Source organism: Pithys albifrons, chromosome 7 (genome assembly GCF_047495875.1).
Source record: "Pithys albifrons albifrons isolate INPA30051 chromosome 7, PitAlb_v1, whole genome shotgun sequence".
In the NCBI taxonomy this organism is placed as follows: Eukaryota; Metazoa; Chordata; class Aves; order Passeriformes; family Thamnophilidae; genus Pithys; species Pithys albifrons.
This window is the reverse complement of record NC_092464.1, coordinates 34,114,344-34,141,150: the sequence shown is the minus strand read 5'-3', so window position 1 is coordinate 34,141,150 and position 26,807 is coordinate 34,114,344. Positions and strand designations below refer to the sequence as shown.

The following is a 26,807-nucleotide window of genomic DNA, read 5'->3' as shown; positions in this document are numbered from 1 at the left end:
ATATCTTTCCCAAGGTCTTCTCAATAGGATGCAGTGCTTCACTTTTAGCTAAGAGGCTGGTTTAGTTATTCAGATTGCTTGGACAATTGGGAATAATGGTAGTGCACAGTAGCACCTTTTCAAGATACAAGGAATGCAGCTGAGGGGGGAAAAAAGTGCAGGATTTCTTAAGGAATATAGGAAACCTCACATCTGGAGACTTGGCAAGATCTGGACAAAACTGAGTAATTTGAGCTAATCCTGTTCTATGAAGTCATTAGTTTCAGCTGTCTCAGATGTGAGCTATTAAAATGCACAGACCCTTATAAACTGCTGCTGAACAGCTTAGTGTGGAGTACCAAAAGAAGGCAAATGTTGTTTCCTAGAAACCTGATCTAATTTTGTGAGTTAGAGCAGGGTGTTAGACTGAGCAATGCCCACCAGTCCCTTCTAAGAGTCTCTAAGTATTTAATGATTTTAGCTTTTTCACTTTGTACAGCCAGGGCTATTTATGCAAAGCCTTTGGGAGGTCAGGACATCATTAATATTAATAGCAGATTTCTGTTACTGTCTACTGGTTGGATGTAGAGTGGTGCATATACTCCACTTCAGAATTTAAATAATGATTGTTTTCAAACAGCTGATTAAAACCTTCACAAAAGTGTTGGAAGTCCCATCCAGTTTATCTAGTATATTTGAATGAAACCTTTTGCCTTCATGTTGGAATCAGACTTGGGTCATATGCTCAGAGAAATTTGGACTAGAAACTGTCATGGGTTGTCCTCAAATACAACTGAAGTATCTTAGAATACATAATATTTTTCATTAAATGTATTTTTATATTTTTCATAACTCAGAGATCTCTTTCGCAGTTCTCTTGGAATACAATTCTGTATCACCTGTTTCCTTCCCATTATATTTCTGAGCACAGCGGTGACCATTATTCAAATACAACCTCTGCTTCTGCTCATATGTTGATATTACCTCATCTGCAATCCCAGTGTTTTGCTCGTGGTTGGATGACCCATTTCTATCACTATCTCCTCTGCTTGTGTTGTGGAAATTGGTTTTTTTTTCAGTCAAGTTCGTCATACAGTAATATAACTTCTCTGTTTGAGCTCTTGGGTGGTAACTAGAAGCGGAAAAAAATAAGAATTGTCCTCTCTTCTCTCATGGTAAGAAATTCTTGCATTTACCTCTTCTATAAATAGCACCCAACTTGTTTTCCACTTCTGTCATTGTCCTGGAGGCATTTTCATTCTCAAACCATGCAGCCTGGTACAGTCAGACGGAGCTTTAATTTAATAAAACAATAACCTGTATCCCTCTCTCTGCTGCCCCCAAGTTCTCTCACTATGGCTAGAGAATAGCACCTTCAGCAGCCTTTTCTAAGCTGTTCCATTGTTTACCAGACTGCTAATAGGAATGCAGGCTGAAATGTCAAGAAGCTGTGTGTAAATCTTCCAGTAATCTGCCATGTCCAGAAGGAGCTGTGAGGGAAAGGTACAAATCTCTGAGAATACTGGAGGATTATCAAAGCTAGAGTTTTGCTAATTGTATGTGGAGATCTCTTCATACAGACTGGATGGATCTGGAGTCTAAAAGAAGACACCAGAAATTAAAATCCCTGTCATTATAAATACACACCAAGGCAAGTAAACCTAGGATAAAGCAGTATATGAAGGATTTCTGGGCTATCAAGCTGCTTGGGCTAAAATGTAAGAGTTTGGGTGAAGTGTATAGGCACGTACAGGTATGGTGAGAATACTGCCGAAGACCCCAACCCCAAGGCTAGGGATCACTGTCCTCAGGTAAGGCAACTTGCTGGCCCTGCAGAAACCAGGGCAATAATACTTTTCCTTTGACTTCAGATGATCACTAGCCCTCACTACTAATGCTAGTAGAAGGTGCCAGTTTGGCAAAATGATGCAAACAATCTTAAATTTTGTGTGTTTATTGCTCCTTCTCTGGAAATATTAAATATTTCTCTGAACAAATACTCTTATTTGTAAAAAAGCCAGTTCTCACTAATTTTTTAAAAATTACATTGCTCATTTGATTTATGTTCCTCATTAGAGCAATAACCCATCTATTATGGGGCTGGGTCAATTCATCTACAATCTGTGAGAGAAAAGGTCTTGTCTCTTTTCCAAGATAAGGACTTATTTGGGTTCAAATGTTCTTGTTTGCATTTCTGCAGAATCATTTGGTAGCAAAAAAGCAGTGTGTAGGAGTAATTCTCCTGGTGTTAACACGCCACTGTATGTTTTTTCACACGCAAAGCAGTGTTAGACCCGTGATACTCAGTATCAGCTGAGTTCATGTACACACCTCTTTTTTTGCATGCATCTGTCCTCTCTGCCAACTACATTAGTAAAGACACTGTGAGGGTTTTTAAAACTAATTATTTAGTCATACAAGTGTTTTTGTGAGGGGTCTGTCTTACAAGACCTGTTTGTATGCTTATACCCTTCTGACACCACAGTGAGATTTCAAATGAAGATAATGAATATGCATTACAAGTGTGTGATTGCTTGTATCATTATAAAATAGATGAAAAATCAGTTCACTGCAGTAGGTTTTATCTGAACTGATAAAAACATCTTCCAATGATTTTTCTAACAATATGTGATTGAAATAATAACTGCACATGTTGTTGTGTTCCATGCTGCAGCCAAAAGGCATGTAAATACAAGCTGCTTATTTGCAAGTAGCTTCTAGATTTGCAATATGATTGCTATGGAAACCACACAATGAAAAGCTTATAACCATCTGTGTGGTTTGGTAGATTTTGCCACATAAATGAGCTGGTTTTGTTTACTGTTACTAAAGTGTTGAATAGAATATATTAACCCACAAACTGGGATTATCCAAGGGGTAAACTAGGATTATGCAATGACATTGTGTCACAAACTAGAAGACAACAGAATACCTAATAATACCTAATAATGGTATTAAATTAGAGTTTAATATAAAAATATGGTTATTAGTAGAAGAAACTGCTAAGTTTATGCATATTTATCATGGAGATACCACATGCCATTGGAGGAATGTGCTGTTCCAGCCAAACTCTTATCTATTTTATAGTCAAGTAGTCCATTTTTTTCCCCTTCCCCTTTAAGAAATTGGAAGAAAAAAAATCAATGGATTCATGTAATAAAACTCAGCAAGTGTAGAATTCATTGTTCACTTTTTAAATTTTGTGGATGGTAGAATCATCTGTGATTGAGTGATTATTTTTCTGATTTTTTTTCTTCAGACTGCAAATTGCGTAAGTAAATTATTTTCAATAATTTCCATGAACTAAATGAAAAAACCTTTAACAAATATAGTTAGTTCCTTGTTGCCTTGTCACAAAAATTTAGTAGGTTGTTTGCCACTAAAATCTTTAAGTATCAGCAGAGTAGGGAACATAATCTGTATCTTAGGGGTTCTTTGGATCTACCCCTCTGGAAGAGTTCACTGGTTTGATTAGTGTTGATTAGTCTCATTTTGATATAGTGAAATGCTGGATATTTTATCACTGGATATTTTATCACTGATATTTTATCACTGCAGGGTTAGTGATGGTGTGAAGAAGAGACAGAGGATAAATAGGACCAGATTATTTTAAAGGTATGCATGAGTCCTTATGAACTGTATCTTAACAAAACAGAAGGACTTCTGCTGTGTTTTTTAATTTAATTTCTCATCTTTTGACCCTATGCCACGTTGTAACACAAAGGCATGTTGTATTAGCCTGCAGCAGTAATTTCTGATGTAATCGAGGTTGCTGTGTTTAAAGCACACCTCCTGGACACAGTTGCTGCTTTAGGCCATAATGCCAGAAAACTCTAATAAGAACCACAGTTTCTTTTTTACCACCCTAAGCCAAACCTATAATAACTGCTCCACTCTGAGCATGAGCATATTAGCAAGTAGCTTGGACGATTTGCACAGGTATGTGCCAAGGACCTGATGTTTGTTGTGTGTGTTTCAGAGGAGGCTTTCTATGGAGTCACTTCAGCCTAGTACCATGGACTGAATGTCCATTAGCAGCTGGGCCATGTCCAGTGCATTTGTGGAATGCCTCTTCCAGTCTAATTGCACCTGAAAGTTTGTCCTGTCTTTGCAACTTTGCACTGAAAAGCAAAGTGGGATAAGTGGAATTGGTTGGGATCCAAACCCATTTGTGAATATAGACAGTCTTTGGGAGCTTTTTGGTATTCAAAAAGCTTTGATTCACATATTTTCACATCTTCAGATGTGGATCTGGTGAACTCTTGTTTCTAGGAAATACATTTTCAGGGGAATGCATATATTCTAAATTTTTCCATGAAGCCACAATGCAAGCTACATGTATTCAGCTTTACCTTATCAAGAAAATCTCTTCCAACCTCTGCTGCTGTTTTATTTCAGTTGTGATGCTCTCTGGAGTCAGTCCTCAGTTTAAGCTAGTGTGATGACCATGAGAAGTGATAGAGTTAAAATCCACAGTCCATTCAACACATCAGCTGATTTAGGTCCAAACATTCAGTAACATGTAATATCAACATTTATTTAATCAAAGTATAATACAATACAGTGCGTGTTGGATGAAGCTGAGTTGTTCAGGGAAAAGGGAGCAATCCTAGAAAGTGTGGCTGATACTGGGATACTAGTCCCTGTGAGTGGTGTAACCACGGTAGGGAAGCCACAGAATGACAGTGCCTCCTAGTGCTCCAGACAGCACATAGAGATACATTTTTGCCATTTATGTTCCAATTGTGAGTTCTTAAAATAAACAAATGAGCATACTTGGAAATATGCAACAAATGTTAATGCCAAGTAGGGAATATGTTTGAATGCAGTAAATAGTTTAGAATGCTTCAGATTTCTCCTGTTCTGTTGTTACGGGTGTTTTTTCTAGGTTAGTGGTTTTTTGTTTGGTTGGTTGGCATGGTTTGGGGATTTTTTCCTTTTTTTTCTTCTCTCTTTTTTTTCCACTTGGCTTAAATAATAGTTTATATTCATCTTGACCAGAATTGTAGCTAGCTAAGAGTCAGAGAGCAAAAACTATTGCTGGCTTAGTAGGGCAGAATTTCAAAGCTCTTTGTAGAGTGAATCTTATGATGTAATTGTAATATTTGTAGGACTGTGTATAGAGGTTAACAGCAATTATGCATACTCATTCCAACAGGTCTACTCTTGTGCTTTAAACAGCTGCTTTAATGTTTGCAAGAATGGTCTTGTGGATAGATTAAATTTTTACAAGGCTAAAAATCTTTTGAACTGTTCATATAAAACTCACTCTTTGTCAGAGTAAATGGGCAATTACATAAAAGTTGCACAGTAAGGAACATTTTAAAAGCTGTGAGTTCTTTATCTGTTGTCTGTCATTAGTAAAATATTAAAATTAGTTGCTGAAATGTATGCCTTAAAAAAAAGCATGACTGTACAAGATGTGGTGACTATCAAAGCCAAATAGTTTACATGTATTGAAAGTCCAATTCTTGTTTGAGAAGTGGGTTTATCAATATACTATTTCCTCATTCCGTACAGCAGTCTTGTCAGTTTTGATATACTGTAAATGCTAAGATAAATTTGTGTCTACTTCCTTATGAAGCTAAAGACAGAATACAGCTAAAAACCTCACAGTTTTTCCCTTCTTTGCCTCATCAACAGAATTGTTGACTGTGAAATGTGAGAAGCAGATCTGATGTCCCTGTACTGAGTGGAGTGTGGATTTACTTAAGCAAGGGTCTGGGCATGAGAGAGTTCCCTGTCTGTGCTGGACAGGAAGTATGGAGCACATCTTTTGAAATTGCCTGTGGGGATTTCAGAGTGTTCCAAGCCTGCTAGCCAGAAAGCTTGTGCAGAGCTGATCACTGCCAGGCTTCCTCTTTTCTTGTCTCCTAAACTTGCACTAAGTTGTTTGATACAGTCTGGCTTGCTTAAAACCATGGCCAGGAGCCCACAAGTGGGCAGGAGCAGTGAAGGTACGGCATCTGTAGTGGCTGTATTCCTGTCATGCAGGTGTTGAACTAGTGTGTCTGTAGGACAGTGCTGAAGGTAAGATGTCCTCTGCCTTCTCTGCATACTGCCCTTAAGAACTGAGTTCTTGCATGGGCTGAGGATACTTTTTCAATCTACAGTTTCGTTTTCTTCATCCTGGCAAGAAGTGTGTGTAGCAGAAGAGGACCATCATTCTGATTGTCTTAGAAGGACTGAAAAACAGCAGAACTGCAGCTCTCTGTATGACTGATTCAGAGCAGAGTGAAAAGGGAAACAGATGTTCACAATTGAGATTTTGAATGAAAGCTCTTGGACTGTTTGGATGGGTGGGGGAAGCCACAGCAAAAACAATGTTCAAACTTCTGTATAAATGCAAAGTAGTAAATGGGGTATACAATCTGGAAATGTATAGTGTGGCTTTCGGACTGATGTGGGCTGTAATTCCTGTCAGCTGAGGTGTCCCTTCAGAGTTTAATTTATAGTTATGTGTTTTACAGAAGAACGTGTTCCTTCAAAGGCTGAAGTGCCAGGAAAAGTGAGCCAGGAGGATGTTATGACTGATTCAGGTAACTAAAACCTTTCCCATTTCTTTTGTATATGCTTTTTCTTTTTTAGCTTTATTTTCATGTCTCTTCCATTTGATATTTTAAAATAATATTTTTATAGCTCTGTAAAACTGTCTTTTTTATCCGAGTATGTGATGGCAGCAAAACTGCTTAGCACCACTTAGGATGCATGAAAACCACTTGAGAAGGATTTCTAAAGTAAGCCAATTTATACAAGGTATTCCTTCCTGAATTACTTTGTAATGACTCAATTAGCTTTCATTTCTGCACAAAGGAGATTTAGTTGCATAAATTAGCTTATCATCATTGAGGAAGTGTCACTGCTAAAGGACAGTTTATAGATACAACATGCAGTTGCTGTCAAACCTATAAGAATGTAATATAGACATCTGTGTATACTTTGTGCTTGAGCAGAACAGACTTCTGCCATTCGGAGACTAACAGGGGACAACAAGTTGCCCAAGGGACTGGCAATGTAGACATCTCTGAAAAGGTCAACTTGACACAGGCTCTGACAATCGACCCAAAGCTCTGTCTTCTTTGATAAAAATCAGATAAACTTAAGACCACTAATTGATCCGCAGCCTGTTTAAATGTTGGCCATGCATATCTTCATTGCATATGATTACCACAGAAAGCAAATGAATTGGGTAAGAAATGCCAGAGTCCAGTGACAGCAGCATAAAAATTGGAAAAGGACACAAATGCCCAGAAAGGCTGTGAGGGATGTTCTCTCAGCTTTAGCTTGGCAAACTGCCCTTGTGCTAATTATCTCTGGGACTGGAAAAATAACTGCATAAACCATGTAAAGTCATATGACCAGACAACTTTTCTTGACAGAAAGGTATTTCCAGTTATGCTTAAAAACAAGATATATTTGTGTTTCAAGGGCACAGACCTTTAGATAAACTATTGGTGATTTGACACAGCAAGTAGAGAAGACTTGCTCCTTATCAGACCTTACACCTTTTTGAGATCTGCTGCATTGTAACTGTGACCTACATTGACATGCAATTTGGCTCTCTTTCCCCCATCGTACATAATACACATAATTCTTTTAGGGCTGTCAAGGAAGGGGTGGGCAAGAAGAGTTCCTTTAGGAAGTAGCTCTGCAGTGCTCTTCCTGTTGCAACATGTGGAGAGGAAACAGAGGCCTGATTTCCTGACCCGTACAGGAAAGCAGGAACAGGTTGCTGTGAAGTTTTGGGTTGCTTTTCTTGGAAAGGAAACAAGAGCCAAGTCATCAGATGCTGTTAGCATTGTGCTCTGCTAAAAACATGTGTAAAACAACATGACTCATTGCAGCCTTGATATTTAGTACTCATTTAGACATTACTGCAATTATAAGAGTGTGTTGTCATAATGGAGCATGGGGTCAATCCAATTATAAAGTTGCCAACATCACTGGTTTTTTTCACTAATGTATCTTTCTGAAGTTCTAATTGGTCATACTTCTAAGAAATCAAAACCTTAGCATCTAAATTTTTGAAAAGTTTTAACTGCTATGAGAACAGCCTTATCAGTCTTACTAGTATTTGTGTAATGTCTTTGAAAATACCATAGCAGTTCCCCTCAACAGCAGATTCATTTAAAGCAATGATTTTCTCATCTGATCTTACATAGTTCACTATTTAACATTGGAAAATTGTTTGACTTTAGGGCTGAGTTAACATGAGTATTTCATGTGTGATGGGTATCACATCGTAACTGTCTGACTTGGCTCAAGAATATTTTGTGATCTTCCACACAAACAGCACATACATTCTTAAATTTTTCATTGCCTACCTTTCCTAAACCTGAACTTCACAGAAAATATTCTGTAAATTGTCTGTGAGCTCAGGCTGATAAGTGCAAAAAAGCTTTCTTTTTTCCTAATCTTTTCTTGCCCTAACATGTCTCTACTTCAATTAACTTGCAGACTCAAGTTCTTTTTAGTCTGTTGGTCTTAATGCTGACTGTTGCTGCTGGATAGCTTTACATTAATTGCTAGTGACCTAATTATTTAAAAATACTAAGGCATTGAAGAGTTTCAGTTCATATAAGATGACTTGCTTGGTCTTTTTTGCTATATCTAGCCATCATCATTTCCACAGTCACTGTTTCAGTAAGTGTCATGTTTTGTGCTGTGTTAGTGTAAATACATCGATTACAGAATAACTAAGGAGCTGTAGGAGAAAGCTAATACTGAACGTCTTGGGCTAGATTAGAGTCCAAATAGATACATTAGAATTATTTTTCCCATATTTTGTAATTTTTCTGACCTGTAGGAAAAAGGGCAAGTAAGTAACAGGCATTTTTTGCAGTTTAGGACATCATCAGAACTAACAAATAACCATATTCTTTAACAGAGTTTTTCTTATCTAGGCATTGAGATTCAACACAGTCACTTGTGTAAGACACTTACTCTGGTAGCATTAATTTTGAACTTCACCTGTATGTCCATCTTTAAGCCTTCAGTATGGTAAATATTGAGACCATCATTACCAAAAGAGGATACAGTTTGTCTTCTTCAAATATTGTTAAGTAACTTCAAATCTGATGCTTTTAACTTTTGAAGAATCTTATTAATGAGTTGAGGAACATGAGTCAGAATGGCAATATATTAGACAGCAGACCATGGTTCTGAAAGGAAAACATTCATGTATATTCCTGCATTCCACAAGTGATGCGTGAGCAAATAATGTAACTACTAGTTCTAAATCACTAACATAATAGGGCTTGCTAACTTAGATGCCATCAGTGTTAAAATGGAAGACTGATAGAAATCAGATACAGTCACATTTATTCAAATCTGTTAGGTAGTGCATTTTCATATTTAGGTTGTAATTTGTGATTTTGTTTGGGTCAGTTTAGTGTTCTGTCAGGTTTGTGCTCACAAATGGCAAGTGCCATAATTGTCACAAGCCAGGGGGCAGTAACTGAGCAGCCTGCAGTTAGATTGGCTTGGGCTGCAATGGGACAGCACACTTAAATCCCTCTGAAATACATAAATATGTACTCTTAATAAGTTTTTCCCGTGGGATTTCCCCCCCCCCCCCCATCTCTTGTGGTTTTTCAAATAGTATTATAATTTTTTCCTTTGAGTAATCCATGGGTTTATCTTAAGTTTTAAACAGTGTAATATTTGATGTGCATGCTTGAGTGATGTCAGATTTTTTTTTACCTGAACTGTTCACTTTTCTTTCTTCAAGCATGTGTTGTCAGATGGCAGCATTTTTTTTATCATGGCTTACTCATATTTGTGGTCTAAGTGACCATAACTTCAAAATATGACAGACTTTAGTTTAGTGATTATGTCATCATCGGATTTTTAAGGCACACCACATTTCATAGTGTATGAGAATAGAGTGTAATTGTGACCGAGTAATGCCAGAAAATCAATACCTTTTGAATTTGAACTCTAATGAGCGCGTAAGTTCTTGATGCTAAATTCATCTGTTTTCAGGTATTACATGTGTTTAAGAAGCTCCACATTATTTCATTACCATATAAATACCAAATTCCTTTATGTAGGCCTTCTGGTTTTGTTTTATACCATTCTTCAGAGGCAATAAAATGAAATTTGTCAGGGTCTTCTCAAACTGAAGAGGGACTGAAGTAAGAATGAATGGGCATCTGTTTTTCAGAGGTTTTAGCAGCTTTTTGTTTTTTCATTCTACCCCGATGTTTGTGCAGCACTATGAATCGTGTCATGAAGCATTTTTCACTTTAGATGTATAAAATCTGAAGTTACTTTTATAATTATCTTTATGTCTGTGTAGTTGCCTTTATGGAATTTGGAGCAATTTGTGCTGTTGGACGTGAGAGGGAATTTCAAAGCTGAAATTAACACTTCTTGGCAGACCAGCATAGTTGTTTACAAACTTACACTGTCACTTTTTTTCCCCCTTTTTTTTTTTTCCTGTGCTCATGGTATACTGGTTTATATTTTTCTGTAAAATGTAGTTTTCTGATTTAAACAACCCTATCTTACGTTGAATTCACAAATGAGGGCACAGGCCCCTGGTTAGTCTCTGGTCAAAATCTTCATTGTTGCAATAAGCTTATTTTAAAATGCATCTTTTCCAGTGTTGCCCCGTTCCTAGTTGAGCTGCTTTCTCACTTTAAGACTTAATTAAATGCTCATGATAAACATATATAGAGAGATGTGTCTCACCTGCTGTAGGGTCTCTTTTGTTGCAACTCGCATTAGTGTTCACACGAGTTAAGGCACAGAAGTTCGAAGAGGAAAACATCAGTGTGATTTCTTTCAGTGCAGTTCTGAAGAAGTCCTGATTAATATATTTTAAACCAAATCAATAAGTCAGCTGCTGAAGGATTTGAAAGGTGGGATATACTGAAGTAGCTCTTTTAGTTTATACTCATATAGACTTATGTTATCTTTTACAAGGTAAGAGTTGGGAACTATGATCAGTGCAGTATCAAAAGATGGAGGAAAGATTCTGATTTAATATTTATCACAAATTAATTTCTCACTAACTTGTGTTACTGCTTATAATTGTCTAATGCTAAATTGGTAAACAGTGGGCTAAAAAATAGGAAGGACCAAAATTTGGAGGTGCAACATTTCAAACTGTTTCTGCCGCCTTCTTGAAATGATTGTCTGTGCATTTTAAAGTAACCAAATCTCTTATATCTGAATGTTTGAGAACTTTATACATACATCTGTTGCTGCTTTTGGGTGAGGACAGAAGAATTTGGGCACTGTCAGCCAGAACACCCCCTACTGCTACATACCAAGTTGTAGCACCTAATCACAGGTTAATGGAAAATTAAATGGTGGATAATTGGCATTGCAGCTTTAAATTCAAGGTTGTGAATATTAGACTTACAACAGTATTGCCATCCAAATAAGATATTGCAGAACACAGACTAAATTGGAGGAATAGAAAAAAAGCTCTTCTTGCTCATACAGAGAGTATTAAAATTCAAATCTTAAGTATTTGCCAAAATAGGGAAGGCACAAGTTGAATGTCACTATATTTTTTTGTAGCATGATGCTTTCTATGACTTGATACTTGATATTTTAACAGAATGTTTTTGGTAATAAAGTGAACCAATCATGATTAAATTGTAAATTATAAATAATGATGTAGAGTGCTAACGACATGCAAATGTAACTGGTATATGTTGGAATAACCAGCAAGCCTGCTGTTCAAGGATCATATAACAAAACTAAGATGACAGTCTTGATCCAGCCAGTTCATGATATTTATGTTATCAGAATTAGAAGATAGCTTTCCAGTGATGTAAATTATTAGTACATATACATTCTGTCTGGTTAGTGTATACATAATGTAACTGGTCATCTTAGTGGTTTTGCTTACATTCCTTTTGCATTAACTCATGACAGTCCATTCTCATGGAATTAAAAACAGGAAATAGTTTGCAGTGTAACAGAAGCACCCAGTGTATTTAACTGTGTGTGAGCACTGTGTTTCAATAGATGTACTCTGTATTGTAAATGTATGACAAAGCATTTATTACTGTGTTATTGCCATGTTACAGAGCAAAGAGTGCTAAATAATCAATCAGTTAATGGTCTGTATGGCAGCTTGAACACAGCACATCCATTGTGCTTATGCTGTTAGAAGGATGACTCTAGTGTAGTTGCACGTTTAGCCAGAGCTTAATGTCCTAAACTGGAGCTGACACAAATATTTTTAAAATGCAGCTTCAGCAACAGTTTTCAAGTTCTCTAATATTTCAGAAGGAACAATCAGGATTATCAGAAAGGTTCTCAGAGAAGCTCTTTAATTTTATTGGAACAGGAGAGGGAGGGGAATGTATCACAAAATACTTTCTTTGGCTTCCTTTCACAGATTAATTATATTCTAACAATTTTATCAGTTTAAAGTTGAGATACTTGTATGGCTTGCTAGAAATGTACTCATACAGGAAAACTAGTTGCTTTAAGTTGCAGCTGGAAAATGCTTTGAAAAGCCTTTGAAAACCTGTAGGTACATGTCTCTCAGTGATGCAACTTGCCAGTGAAGGGCTTGCACATTAAACTTGTTTTCCACTTGCTTTTGTGGTATGAAGGAGCCATTTCTAAAAAGAGGAGTAAGAAGTGTGTGCTGATAAATTGCTTTCTACTGTCTGGAGATTTACAGAATAACTTTAGTCCCTCAGTCTTTATCGTTTTATAATTAGATGCTGCTTTCTCTGCAGATAATGAAAATATCGATTATGCCAATTTCTATCAAGGTGTGTGGGACTGCACGGGAGATGTACCTGATGAGTTGACATTTAAACGTGGTGACGTTATCTACATTCTCAGCAAGGTATGAGGTACTACTGGGGCTACAGAGTTGTAAAAAGAGCGCCATGGCAGAAGGGCACCCTGCCACAGTTCTGTGGGGGGAAATTGGCACTCCTTTTCAGATCCTTTGTTTGCAATCAGATATTCACTGCAATTAATTATTTTGTCAAATGAACTATAACCACATTTAAAACCTAGCTGTGTAACAGGAATTAACTTAAAAGCATGTTTATTTACTTGTTAAATCTTGGCTACCATTTGTTAACTGATTGAACAGGAGACAATGTGCTTTCTGCTTGCAAAAGTTAACCTTGGAGAATTTTAAGTTATCTTGTGTTATGTTTTTGTTTCCTGTTTTATATTCCTGACTGTCCTGATTCTGACTTTTTTTTGGATCTTGCTACAGAAGTTGTGTTTTTTTGAACTGTGCTTTCATCTTTGTATGTATATTATCATTGTTCTGACAGCTCAGATTCTAAATTTGTTTGTTCTGACAGATTTGGGCAATTCTTAATTGCAAGCTTTCCTGTCTACAAAGCAAATGAGAAATATAATTCCTTTCATCTGAATTGATGCTAAGCATGAAATATAAGCATGACGTATAAACATGAAATTTTATTCTACATTAATGTTGGTAAATTTTCTTATTTTTCCTTAACCTCCCTAACAAAAACAAAACCTCTCCTAAAATAGATATCTCAGAGTCTATTGAAGTCTACTTCTGAACACTGAATCAAAGGAGATTTTTTGTTTTCCCCACGTATTAGAAAAAATGCTGAGCTTTTAAAGTTCTCATTGAAAAAAAAATCTTGAAAAATATGTGTAGAATATAGATCTATTTGCCATTCAGGGTAATTAATGCCAAACATATTGTAGGTCATTGAAATATACAGATAGATGCATGGAAGCTAAAGGCATCTGTTTGTCTTAGTTTCACACTCTTAAGTTTTGTCACAATTGCTTTAAATCTTCTGTGATACCTTTAAGTATGTTTCTGGATGATGAATGTAACAGCTTCTGTTTTAAATATAAGATTTATGGATAGAAGGAAAGTCTTCTATAAAAATATAGAAGATTTATTGCTAATAGTAATTTGACCGTGTATGTCTTTTGAAGTATTTCATCATCACTTAAACTAATAACTGAATTGCATTACTAAAGGCTGAATAATGCTCTTGGACTGAGCAAACTTTCAAGCAGATTTTCAGCACTAAAAATTGTACTAACCTAAAACAACCACCTCTTCCTACTCTCCCTCCCCCAGAAAAGTCCATGAGCAAACGGATTCCACAGCATGGGTTTGGCCTCTTTGTGGGTTGTGGTCTCCAGATACAGTATGGGCACTATAAAATCTTAATCTTCAGCTTGTAGGTGAAAAAAATTGTTTGCTACTCCTTCCTCAAAAAAGTGAGAAATTCAATGTAAAAAATGAAGCAGAATAAAAAACCAGTAGCTTAAGCTGTCATCTGTGTATCAACTGACTTGTTGCCGTGCTGTGATTAATCCGTAATCGGTCCTTGAAACAGGCTTCCTGCTGCTCCAGATATATAGATCCTCTCTCTCTCAAATGATTTCTACTCAAAAATATAGCCTAGAAAATTTGGCCCTGTTTCACTTAAAGATTGTTACAGCTCTTTCAGAAAAATGAGTGTTGGCCACTACTGTCAGCTCGGAATTTAGGGTCCTTGCAGGGGAACATGCCAGAGAATTATCCATCTTAACCTTCCACTTGATTCAGTTTCAAGGTCTGATCATTTATGAGCTCTTTGTTTGGTAAGTAAAAGTTAGCCTAGCCATCCTGAAGTGGGTCAAGACTTATTTCTTAAAGTATTTCCTAATCCACTACATTAGTACTTGATTTTGTGGCAATCTGCAGGCTTTCTAGGCAATTGTTTTATTTTTTCACACCATCTAGTGGTTGAAAATGAGAGATGCAGGTACTGACAGAGGTGATGTGTATGGATCCAAAATGGTGCCATAAATTCAGCTTCAGCTGAACCCAGTTATGGCTTTATTGCCTTTCTATCATATGTCAGCAGGGTATGAACACTGCTCTTGAAAATCACATTTTGCTGATAAGGAAGTACGTATGGGTATAGCAGCATTATAGTAGGAAGGGTGAAGCATTAACAAAGTATCAAGCATATTTGTGCAACATGTAATAGTTCTTTGTTTTACAGTGAAATATAAATGGTACAGCCTGCTCTGATGAACGTGTGTAGATACTCATTTCTCCCAGAAATAGTTATGCCAAAGCAATATATTTTTACCAGATTTTCACATACCTCTTTAGAAATCAGGGGAAAGGTGACTATTTTATTTCCAAGAAAAGAGATTGTTAAATTAACAGAAGAAATTATGAACCAGTTTAGCAAATTTAGGCATTGATAGAGTTTAAATAAAGCAAGAGGAGCAATATGCTACATGTAAGTTTCTAGGTAAATGCCTTTTAGAAAAATGAGCATGGTTTCAGTTTTGCAATGTTTAGATCCTAAAATAGCTAAGCATTATACAAAGACAAGTCCTCCATAATTTACTTTAAACTGAGCATCAAAACTCAGTGTTTGTGCAATGAGCATGAGCTTATACTCTGACAACAGAAATCCCTAACTCATCTAATTACTGTAGAAAAGTATGTGTTTCTTGTTTTAAAGGTGCATTCAAAAACTATTTCAGCTATTATGCGTTGTGTATTTGTGTGGCAGTGACCCTATGGGCTTTTACAAAAAACCCAAAACAAACAAACCCGAAAAAACCCACCAACTTTTATCTAGGGTTTTCTACATTTGAGTGTTTCCCTCAAAAGCTGAGTTTTTAATCTGAGCAGAATTACTAGAACTATCCCAATATTACTTGTTACCTTTTTTTATTTAAAAAAGTAGTTAACTTTTCAGATTAATTGATCAATATATCTGTACAGATATGCTATTATTATTATTAATTTATAATCTTGAATATTCAAGTGTCTTTTATCACTGACACTATGAATGGTGTGAACTTCCAGAAAATTATACACCCCTATGGTTTTATGCGGTAAAAAAATGTTTTATAGTTCTACTGATAAAAGGACTTACTAATAACATTTCTTAGTTAATATTGACTATTAGAAATATAGCACTTTGGAGTCCTGTTTGCTAAAAGGATGATTGCTCTTAACTCCTGCTCATTTATGGGCTTTCCTTTGCTTTCAAGCCCATGTGATAAATGGGAAAACAGACCATGATATAGCAATCATTTTTATAAATCTTCCATAGCTCTACTCAAGAAATCAATTTCCAGAAACAAAGATAACTGTGAATGGAGGTAGCTCTATTTTTTTCCCTAAGTTTCATTTGCACAATTCATGCAAGTGCAGCACTTGCAGTAATAGTTTGTTTGCTTTAAGTGTATGTTTTGTGTTGTGCAATTCCATAGTTTCATTGACCAAATGCAAGTAAATAAAAAAAAATTACCTAGATGCTAGCAGGCGCCTGCTTGGTAGAATTAGACATTTCTTTATTTATATATCTATCTTATTTATATTTATATTGAAATAGCAAATAATACTTTAAAATCTGAAATTAGATCTCAAACTGGAATTCTCCTTACCTGTTATTATTTCATTACATGCCAATACTGTTCACTCTGATATTTATGATTCATTGAAGTCTCATCTATTACTTAACCTTTTGCTCTAGAATTTTTTATGGAAGTAGAGCATTAACTTGGTGTTTAGATAACCCCTTATTCAGTGATTGTAGGTTTCCAGCATGGCAGATTTTTATTCTTTCAATATAATAAATATCTGTTAGAATGCTCATATCTCAACCTGTATTTTTTACTTACTGAAAAGACAAATAAAGAATCATCATAGCTCAGGTTACTGCTTATGAAATAAAGTGCAACTCAACAATGCAGCTGTTTCAGAATCACTGTGAACATTTTTGCACAATCTATATAATCTTAATAAAATGTATTTATTCAGTATTTTTTCAAAAAGATATCAAAGGCATGCTAAAATCCTGAGTGTTTCTTTAGTCAGGATGTTTTCTGGCTGATCATACTTAGATTGTACGTAACAGTAATTTCTGTTTCCATGACCATACTGCCTATGACTGCCCTAGCAAATAGGGAGTATCAATAGGAGCAGATTTGAAGAGTGAAATAAGTAGTGCATGAGGCCCTGATGTCCACACTAGGCTTTTTCAAAGCTGCCTGATGTCTGAAGAGGTCTAGCATAGTTTTGTGGAATGAGAACAAATTAGTGGTTAGAGCACATTGAAGTGTATCTTCCATTTTAGTTTCATCTGAAATAGATGTAGTGTGTGTACTCTGAGACCAAAGGCTCTTCAAAGTTAGCCAGTGTGGGAAAAGTGGGAGCACTGGGAGATTCACTTCAGTGGGGTGCTTCTGATCAAAACTAAAATGCTCTATGAAGTTGTGCATTACCCTTTTTCTGGCTTGTTTAGGTATAGTCCTCATGGGAGGGGAATAAATACATGTTTAAACATAAGAGTGAAGGCCTTTAAATAAAAGGTTACTGAAGACTAATGCAAAGTGGCTCTAGGTCTGTTGGGTTGCATACTGATAATATTTAAGACTTTACCTACCTGATTGGAAAAAAATTTGGCCTTGTGTCATCTAATGGAAAATAAAATGGCCTTTTTATTGTTCCAGGGTGTTTTCTGGGAAGACTTTTGGTTCAGAATTCAGTCTGCTTACTGTGATTTATATTGGAAATCTTTAGTTGGTGTCTATTTTGTCTCATGTCATTGTGGGAAATAAAACTTAATAATGCGACCATACAATAAATCTGAAGCTTATATTTTTAAAGATGACCATTTTATTGTTGTCTTAAAACAACTCTAATACCTGTGAAGAAGTCTCATTCAGTTATCTAAAGCATTTGTCATTCTCTGCTTTTTAGAGAAAATGCTGTTTTGCGCCAGAACTGCTCCCTGGTTGATACTGTATCATTCAACAATTACACTAAAGGAAGTTCTAAAACTTTTTTAACTCTTATGAATCTCTTGGATGAATTAGAGATGTTTTAAAATATTATCATGCCAAAATGGTCCCCCAGGTTATTTTTTTTAAATTATCTCTGCTTCCCGCACATATTTTAACTTAATAGCAGAGGCTATTTCTTTTAACCCCAAAGGCAGCTATAGATACATTTTGCTTTTAAGGTTTCAGGTATTCAACCCATGAGTGAATATTACTTACAGAGACTCTGGAAGAGGGAAGGAGAAAAATCTTGAATTTGCAGAGTTCAGTTGTGTTTTTTTAAAAATACCGCTGCATTTTTTTTCTGCAAGGCATTAAAACACAATAATGGTTTCAGCAACTCTTTTTAAAAAACAAAACAAATAAAAAAACCCACCCCACAAACACAAAAAAAATACCATATGTATTGAACAATGGGGACTAATTGCACAAGAACCAGATGTTCTCAACTTTTGCTGAAGTCAGTAGAAGTTAATATGGTGCAAAGCATCTGGAGAACCTAATTTAGGCAGAGGATCTGTTCTAAAGGTAAAGACTGTTTTGCAAATTTTCTCTTTTTGCATATTAGAATTGTCTTCTATAGAAGACTAAAATCTTGGATTTAAAAGATATCTGTAGAAAACAGGTAGTATATTTCTAACTTGTGTTTTCCCCAAGTGCAAAAGCTTTTATGAGCAGTGTCTGCTGGAGTCATGGGTATATGCACATCAGTGCAGTGAAATTTGTGGGATGGGGACAAAGGGAAGCATCTGCTCACAGTGAGTTCAGCTGAGAGCATTTAAGGAAACTGTAAACCCTGATGGGATTTTTCCCTAGTGCTACCAAGGCATGCTGTACAGAGGGTTTTGCCAGCATGTTAAGCCGTAACCCGTTCCTTGCTGCCCTGTGACGTTACTTCACTTTGGTTAATAAATTTCTGTGGGGAGGGTGGGGGGAGGGAGGAACTTTATGACAATGAAAATGCAGAATATGCTTAGAAAGCATTTGGTCATTTGTTAAGGTTGTTTTTTCGTATTATTTGTCATAATAATATATTCCATTGCCCTGGTGCTTGTCTTCCAGGGTTTGAGGTGGTCCCCTCCTCCCCCCAGCCCTGCTAACATTGCCTGGTATGGCAAACGTGCTCCATGTCACATGGCAGATCGAGGCTGCACACTTGTGCATTCTCCTCATTGCAGGGCGGCTGGATCTGGCCCTGCCCCCCTCTCCTATCCCTCTATTTGCCTTGGAGCAATTCATTTTGCAGTTATTGAATTTCTTTGGAGAGTTATTTTCATACAGTGAGCATCACAGCACCTCTGGATCTTGATAGCGTTTCTACATAAGGAGAAGGAAGCTTTGTGTTAGTAATTACCTAACATTGTCAGGAGCTGACTGCAGGCCTCTTTCTAGCGATAACAGAATAACCACATAATGTAGCTTTATAGCACATGATTAATAGAAAATAATTACACATCCTACAAAGGGATGCAATATTTCTTATAAATTGACTACAATGGTTTCCTGTAGATTAAAGGACTCTTCATTATTTTATCAGTCCTTCTGAAGTGTAGTTGCTTGCCTATGTTAGCAGTGGTATTAAGAACTGAATGCAGTGAGGGATAGCAGATGGTAAACCCAGTGGTACCTGAGACCTGAAGCTGATGCTTGCAAAAGCACCATGCTTCCTAACTTTTATTCATAGGAAACTCCTAACTGTATTGATATCTGTCTGCATATTAATAATTATTTCCCACAAATGTGTACTGTAGACTTTTATTCTACACACCTTAAGCAGCAGTAATAGACATATGGACCTCACAACAGCAGTGTATTAATTAAATTATAGTGCTGTGAGGGAGTTTATAATTGATAGCATTGGTACAAACAATACATCAATTTGGATTTTATGTTCTACTTCAAGAAAGGACTAGGGGGCTGCTTATCTGCCTCACTAGTTAAGCACTCCTGTGGTACTGAGGAGAAGAAGGAGTGGTTAGGACTTTAAAGAGAAATGTCTGTACTTTAATCAGTTTAAAAGGGAGTGCTGCCTAATTATTCTAAAACCTGAGATTAAAGTTTTATATTCGTAGTAGCCAGGTATCTGCATTATATTTTTGTTCAGACTTGTATAGACTACAGATAGTTTAATTGGGATTCATGTTGCTCTTGAGACCCATGCAAAGAATAGTAATGTAAAGTAAAAGCTTCTGTATTGCAATATTGTCTGTATGGTATAATGGCTGCAGTGAATCCTTAAATTAGTTTACTAGTCCGTTACATCAACATTCATTTCATCTTCTCACTTAGCTTCATGCCAGAGCAGTAAGTAGTGTATTAGGAAGTAGCAAAACCCAGAAAGTTTTCAAAACAGCAGCACGCTTTTAATTTTAATTTGAGATAGCTGAATTGTTTCTTTAAAAACAATTGTTTCTCTGTTCATGTAGTGTTGCTAAGTGGAACATTTTCAATGGGTAATGTAATCCACAGGCTTTTTCTGTTCCATTTGTCATATGCAGTTTAATGACTGCTTAACTGAGCCACTTCCCTCATTTCATGTATTGTTTGTTTTTTTGGCTGATGTCTAGCAAAACTTGCTTAATCACTCTTGTCAGTCACTTTGCGAATTCCATGTACCAGCTTAAAATCTTTTGTTGCTTTCTCTTAGAAAGATTTATTGCTGAGATTCTAGTAGTATACGTGAGTGTTGCTCCTTTCAGCAATTTCCCACTGCAGTATTGAAATCCAGTTTGTATATTTAAACAGTGTATTATGAGATAAAGCATAGGTTTTTAAACAGGCTGATCTGGAACATTATAAACCTCAGCGTCAGGATATTGTTTTGCCTTTAAGGATTTGGAGCGTAATGTGAAGCCCCATAGGAAAGGTTATGACCAGTTCTTAACTTCTGTGGAAGGCAGTGTGCACAGAAGATCAGGTTCAGATACCTCTAGTCATTCAAGACCAGACCCATCCCCAGCACTGTTCTGCAATGGCAGGGGGAAGAAGGTGGAGTTACTTTTGCAGCTTTCTCATGGGCATGTTCATATCATAAATTAAGGTTTGCCTGCTGCTTTTTATGTGAGTTTTCTTTGAATCACACTTGCTACAGTATTTTATAAATAGTAGGATAGGATCTTTTAAATCATCCATTCACTGTTAAGAGAAGGCAGAAAATGTTTAATTTAAGAGTAGTGTTCAGCCTTCCACAATTTGAAAGTATTAAAGTGAATGTGTGTCCTGCATGCAAGCATTAAAAAAAAAAAAAGTGAAAACAAAAAGAAAAAAAAGAAAAAAAAAAGAAAAAAGCCAGGACCCACGTGAAAATGGGCCATCAGCAGGGCTTCATAGTAGTTAAGCATAGGGAGAACTGAGTACACTAAGCACCTCATAGGACCCCAGAGAACTCTTGACCAGGCAAAATATGCCAGCAGCAAATCATTATAGCTCAGGCTCTAATGAAACTGCATTAACCCTTAAGCTCCACGTGACTGTTTATAACCAAATCTCAGTCAAAGTAGTAGCTTCATCTCAGTAAGACCAGTAATTCAAAATCCTACAGCCTTTTCTCATCAAAAGAACAGTGTAGTGGGAAGCAGATGTCGCTTATCAGAGATATCTGCGTATTTTGTATTTGCTGTGTTTGTTCCAAAGTAATTTCTATCTTACTAATCATTCAGGTTTGAATGGGGTCTCTGTTTTAATAATGCTTCATTTGTAACTCAATATATGTGCGTGTGCAATTTCACCTGTTACGATTTATTGAACCACTGTTAGGATTGTTCTTACAATATTTATCTCGTAGGAAAAAATTAAATTTGGATACCACAATACTCTTATTTGGTATTGCTTTTGGAAGATATGATTTCTTTAAACTATTATAATTCATTTTGTTTCTTATTTATCTCACTAAGCCTAAACAAATTTCAAACAAAAGTACATTAGTCATCTGTCAGGCATATGAGATCTGCCATAGACTTTTCTGCAAGCCTAAAGCAATAGTAGACTTTGTCTGTAGAAAGAGATTATGTATTAGACAGATAGTGTTCCCTTCACATTTGAGTGAAGTAGTTTTTAAAATAAGTTGATTGTAAGTTTCTTAGAGTTTAGTCTTGTCATACTGAAAGAATCCCTGTTGATTCTTATATGTCAATGTTGTACTATTAGATTTGTTACAAAGATAAGGATTTTAGATTTGTGATGAATAGAGGATAAGGAGGTCGGCTATTTTTAGCAGGTGTTAGATACGCATGGCCATAATTAAGAAATTTTCCTAAGTATGCATGGCCTTTTTAAAATTTAGCTTCTGCCTTTGCCAAACTCTGCATGTGAATGCCTATAACAAAAAGATATAATGTTTTAATTTTGTGTTGAAATGATTATAGCTGTATATAAGAGAAAGCGTCCATAAGGAGTTGCATACAAAACTCTATTGCATTTATATCAGACTAAAGGTTAATACTGCATATTGTTTTCAATTAGGAGTACGATGAATATGGCTGGTGGGTAGGAGAAATGAAGGGAACCATTGGCTTGGTGCCTAAAGCCTACATAATGGAGATGTATGATATTTGAGAGGCCTGGGTAAGTACATTTTAATCCAATCTTCTGTAATGGCTTCTATGTTCCCTTGTTCTCTGTTTCATAAGTATGTCTTTCCTGGAACCTTTGTAAGAGTCCTGTTAACATAAAGATTATGGCAAAATATATTGAAGGTTCAATTAAAATACTTTTTTCTGGGATTCTGTATAACATATTAAACCACAGCATACAAAAGATGATATATTTAATAAATATGATCCTTTTAAGGATTTTTTTAAAATAAAATTGGTGGCGTTTCTAGTTAGTTTTCTTACTTTAGTAATGTGTATGTATCTGTGCAGAAAACTGTGGAAGGGGATATATATTTGTAAGTATTTGAGGTTTTTTGGTTAAGGATGAACTAGAACTTTAAACTTCCTTCTCCCTAATCAGGAGAAATCTACACTTGAAATCAAGAATGGTGTGCAGCTGCAGTTTACAGACCCAGGTTCTGAAGGAAGATTCTGCTCTACACATTTTGTGGTTTCAGTGAATGTAGTCAGATCCTTGCCTTGTGTATATTAAACATTATAAACTGTAACTGATCATAATTCTACGGAAATGTTCCTCTTAGCCACTTTGTATAGAGTTATAATCATAGGAAATGAAATAGATGGTAATTAACTTACGGGGCACAAGCAGCCATATAGTGCCTGTTGCTCCTCAACATGTTAGCAGCACTCTGTATAGTTGTAAGTTTGTGTACTTCCAGGGAATTTTGCTATCTTTTCCTGTTCTTCAGATTTAGAAAAATTAAGCTGAACTTTGAGGGTAAACTATTACTCAGTTCATGTGAGCATTAACCTTTTAATGCTTATTGTTGATCTTACACACTTTCATCAGAAAATCAAAGGAAATTTGTGTGTAATATTGCAGGTCTTCAGGGTATTCTGTTTCCAAATATTTCTTTAATGTTAGGTTTTAGCCAATTATTTATTTTTCTCATACATTTAGTATTGTATTGTTAATTACTATTTTGTTGACACAGAAGGAAGGCTTAATTCTTTTGCTGATGTAATAATTTGGCCTGTGTGGTAATAACTGCCCTGATGCCATTCTGACTTGGAGATGGAATTCTGTGAAAATTTATGAAAATATATTAAGCCCCACCAGTTTTACTAAGTCAACATGAGCTAAATTGCAGGTAAAACATATTCTTGTTCGTGGTAGTGTGAAATATTTTATCTGTACTTTACAGATACTTCTGCAGAGTTGAATCTGGATACCTTGGAATTCCGATACAAGTTGTGCAATAGAGATCTTCATTGCTGCGTGGATGAGTAACAGCTACCTGCAGTCTTGGTTCCAAATCCAGAACTTTGTGGCTGAAAACATTGGTTGAAACATAAAAGTACACTGAAACACTACTGCTTATGAACAAGGGGTTGGGCAAGTTAGAGTTAATACTTTGAAAACTCTTGTTTTGGAGATGTGCTTTACCATTCAAGATCAGCTCTTTTGGATCTTCCCACACACTTGATTTGTGAGACCCTTAATGTGCCAAGGAGGCAGGTCAGGCCAGTCTGTGACTTGCTGAGCCTGTGCAGGTCCCTGTGCATTTCTTGTGCTGTTTACGCTTCAGGCAGGCCCTGGAAAGGCTGTGGGTTAAAAGGAAACCTTAGTCTGAGCTCTGAATCTGGGTCCTTTCAGGAAACTAAGATGTTGTGCTTTATGTTAGCTAATGTATAGCCCTTGCTGGTACACTGGATTCTAATAGATAGCAAACAGGGTACGGAGTTTTGTTGTAATTTTTTAGAAAGAAATAGTCATTGAAATTGATTCTGTGCATTATCAGCGAAGCATTAAAATGATAGATTGTAGTCTTCAGATCTTTTACTAGTTTAATTTGTCAAGCGTGCTGGTGGATTGTGTACAGAATGTGAAGCGTTAATAGCAGGGCTGGAAACGCTCCTTCTCCCTTGTTAACGTGGCAGCGCCATAAATCTGCCCACCAAAATGGCTTTTTATTAATTGCGTAATTCCGAATCCCGCCACCGTCACCACCCATTTTTTTTTTTTAATAAACCGCCTCCCACTTTTCCCTGTCTCCTGGAGGCCAAGTGCCTGCTGACGAGACCCGTGTTCCAGCGCGGGGTCGGTGCCGGTGCCGCCCCGCCCTGCGCTGCGCGGCCGCGGCGCTGGGTGGCAGCAGATTTTCGTCGGACGAGAAGAGGCGGATGCCGAGCGCCATCCCGTCCCTGTCCCCTTCCCCCTCCGAGCTGTACCGCGCCGCTTCTGCCTTTTTTCCGGGAGAGGGAGTCCTTACCCAAGCGATGAGGGGCAGGGCTGCCCAGCGCGGCCTCTCCTGGGTGGCGGCAACCAAAGAAATAAGTGTCTTTTGTCTAGCGCTGCTCTAGGGCTTCCCCTCGGGGTGCTTGGGGGAGAGGGGCAGGGGAATTCAACAAACTGCCTTACAATTCAAAACGGGGAAGATGCCCCGAAACTCACTGGAAATGCCTTGCAATAATGTCTTGAACGAACGAACGGTTTACTTTAAATCGGTGCAAGTAACATAACCTTTTTTTCGATAAGAAAGTCTCTGTTAATACAACTTAAACAAAACTTGGGAGTAGAAAACAGTAATCGCATTATTTTCTTTGTTCGCTTAGGTTGTGCTTGCCTTTCCATGAGCAGTGAGAGAGCGAATTTCTATAAAAGGTGTTTGTAACTCATATTGTACAGCATTTTACTTGATTATTTGCTCTGTTCTGGTTTTGTACAATCCTGCCATTAGATCTTATAATAATGTTCTACTCTGCAAATTTTTAAGGTTCAAATAAAGTTTAATTGTTTGCAAACTGTTATGATGCTAATAATTCAACAGCCTGCTGTGTTACTAATGAAATTACTTTGTTATGATTAATTTGGAAAATAGTGTGTTGATTGTAGTAATTAAGCACAACAAGGTGAAGTAAATGATTCTAATGCCATCTGGCCTCCAGACTGAATGAAGAAATGAAATGGGGCTGTCATTTGAATTTATTCAGAGAAGTAAGGGTAATACAAATGCTTTTTATAGCAGAAGGACCCAGATATAGTCATGGCACTCTAGTATTTTTTTCATACTTCTATATACGGATAACTGGTTCACATATTTCTCCAGCATCTCATTAGGACATACCTATTTTTGCGTACTGCCACTAATTAAATGTACCGATGGCAGTATATGCACCGGTTCTTCCATCTGAGAGATGTATGGGTAAGATTTAGAGAAGTGATATGCCTTGGCTTACCTTTTGCTCCCCTATTAATGATAAAAACTTACTGTGACTGGAATTAAGCTGAAAGTGAATGCTAATCAAGATCGCATTCTATATTCAAAGCCAAATGCATAAACTTCTTTCTTTTTTGGCTCTGCAGTCTGAGTATGACATAATATTAGAAGGAGAGTAAAGAATAACCCTTTGGAACCTGATCCAAAGACTGTTGACTGAGAAGCTATGGAATTTGCATATTTCTACATCGGGATCCCGGAACAGTAACTCAAAAACAGGCAATACAATTTCAAATTGCCTTTTGCTGAATACTCTGTCCTTTCTCTGAAAGAGATGCAATTATTTCTGTAAGTTAAACAAAACAAAAGAATGGCACTGACTTCTCTAATCTAAATGATAGAAATCTTTGCTACAGGAAGAAGTAAAGGGTGCTGAGGTGGTGGTAAGATGTGCAGATCAAAGGGATGCAGCTTTTCTTATTCAACTGTGTTGTGCCAAGGAATATATATGTTTATTTTCTCTTTAAATTCTAAAGTAGATCAGGCAGTGATAAACCATGAATTGTTATATTATTATTTATAATCTTCTACAGGTTTTTTTAGGAGTGATTTGTAGTGGCATCTAGACAATTCTGTTTCTGCTATCTGGAATTTTCCTTAGTTTAAACTACCACATAGAGAAATTCATAGGAAGCTGAGTTCAAAGCAGGGTAGAGGGAGAACCTCTGCACCTGAAAACTCTGCCAACATGAGTAAAATTTAAAACTGGAAATGTCAGTTTCTTCACAGCCTTTTGGGAGGAACAAATATTTTAATTAACAGGAAAAGCTTAAAAATCCGAGGTGTCATCTTGTAGCGGTGTGTGGGAGAATGAAGTACAACAGTGCAAACAGTCTAAGAAGAAGAGCTGCTGGTAGATGAAAAGGCAGATAGTTTCAAATGCCACTAAAAACCAATCTATCTCTATTAATTTTCTGCTCTAGCAAACTGATGTGTTGGAGCTTTTATCTTAAAGTATCCTCACTGACTCGCAACACATAGAACAAACTTCCTTTCATCCTCTGTTGTAATGCAAGGGCTACTCCATAAAGATATTTGATGGCTAATGAGCATTTTACAGCAAGACTTTAAAGTTTATGCTGTGAGATGAAAAAAAATACACATTCGGTTACAGTGGGAGGATTTATGTTGGCAGAAGAGAATTACCAGTTTGGCCACTTCCAGTCTGTGGTAATTGCTTGCATATTTGTAAATAGTGCCCTGGGAT

At 36.7% G+C, this 26,807-nt stretch overlaps 1 protein-coding gene across 4 annotated transcripts in view; it reads left to right on the top strand.

Annotated features, from left to right (window-relative positions):
- Positions 1-26,183, top strand: part of SKAP2 (src kinase associated phosphoprotein 2) — a 119,380-nt gene extending 93,197 nt beyond the window's left edge. For 2 of the 4 annotated variants that reach the window (XM_071560980.1, XM_071560979.1), the window contains 4 exons: positions 6,450-6,518; positions 12,690-12,802; positions 22,228-22,329; positions 23,525-26,183. In XM_071560980.1, coding sequence (XP_071417081.1) covers positions 6,450-6,518; positions 12,690-12,802; positions 22,228-22,320 — 275 coding nt within the window. In that variant the 3' untranslated portion in view covers positions 22,321-22,329; positions 23,525-26,183. Of the gene's footprint in view, positions 1-6,449; positions 6,519-12,689; positions 12,803-22,227; positions 22,330-22,719; positions 23,495-23,524 lie in introns of those variants that run through there. The other 2 variants (XM_071560977.1, XM_071560978.1) reach the window with 2 other exon arrangements.
- Positions 26,184-26,807: the final 624 nt, after the last annotated feature.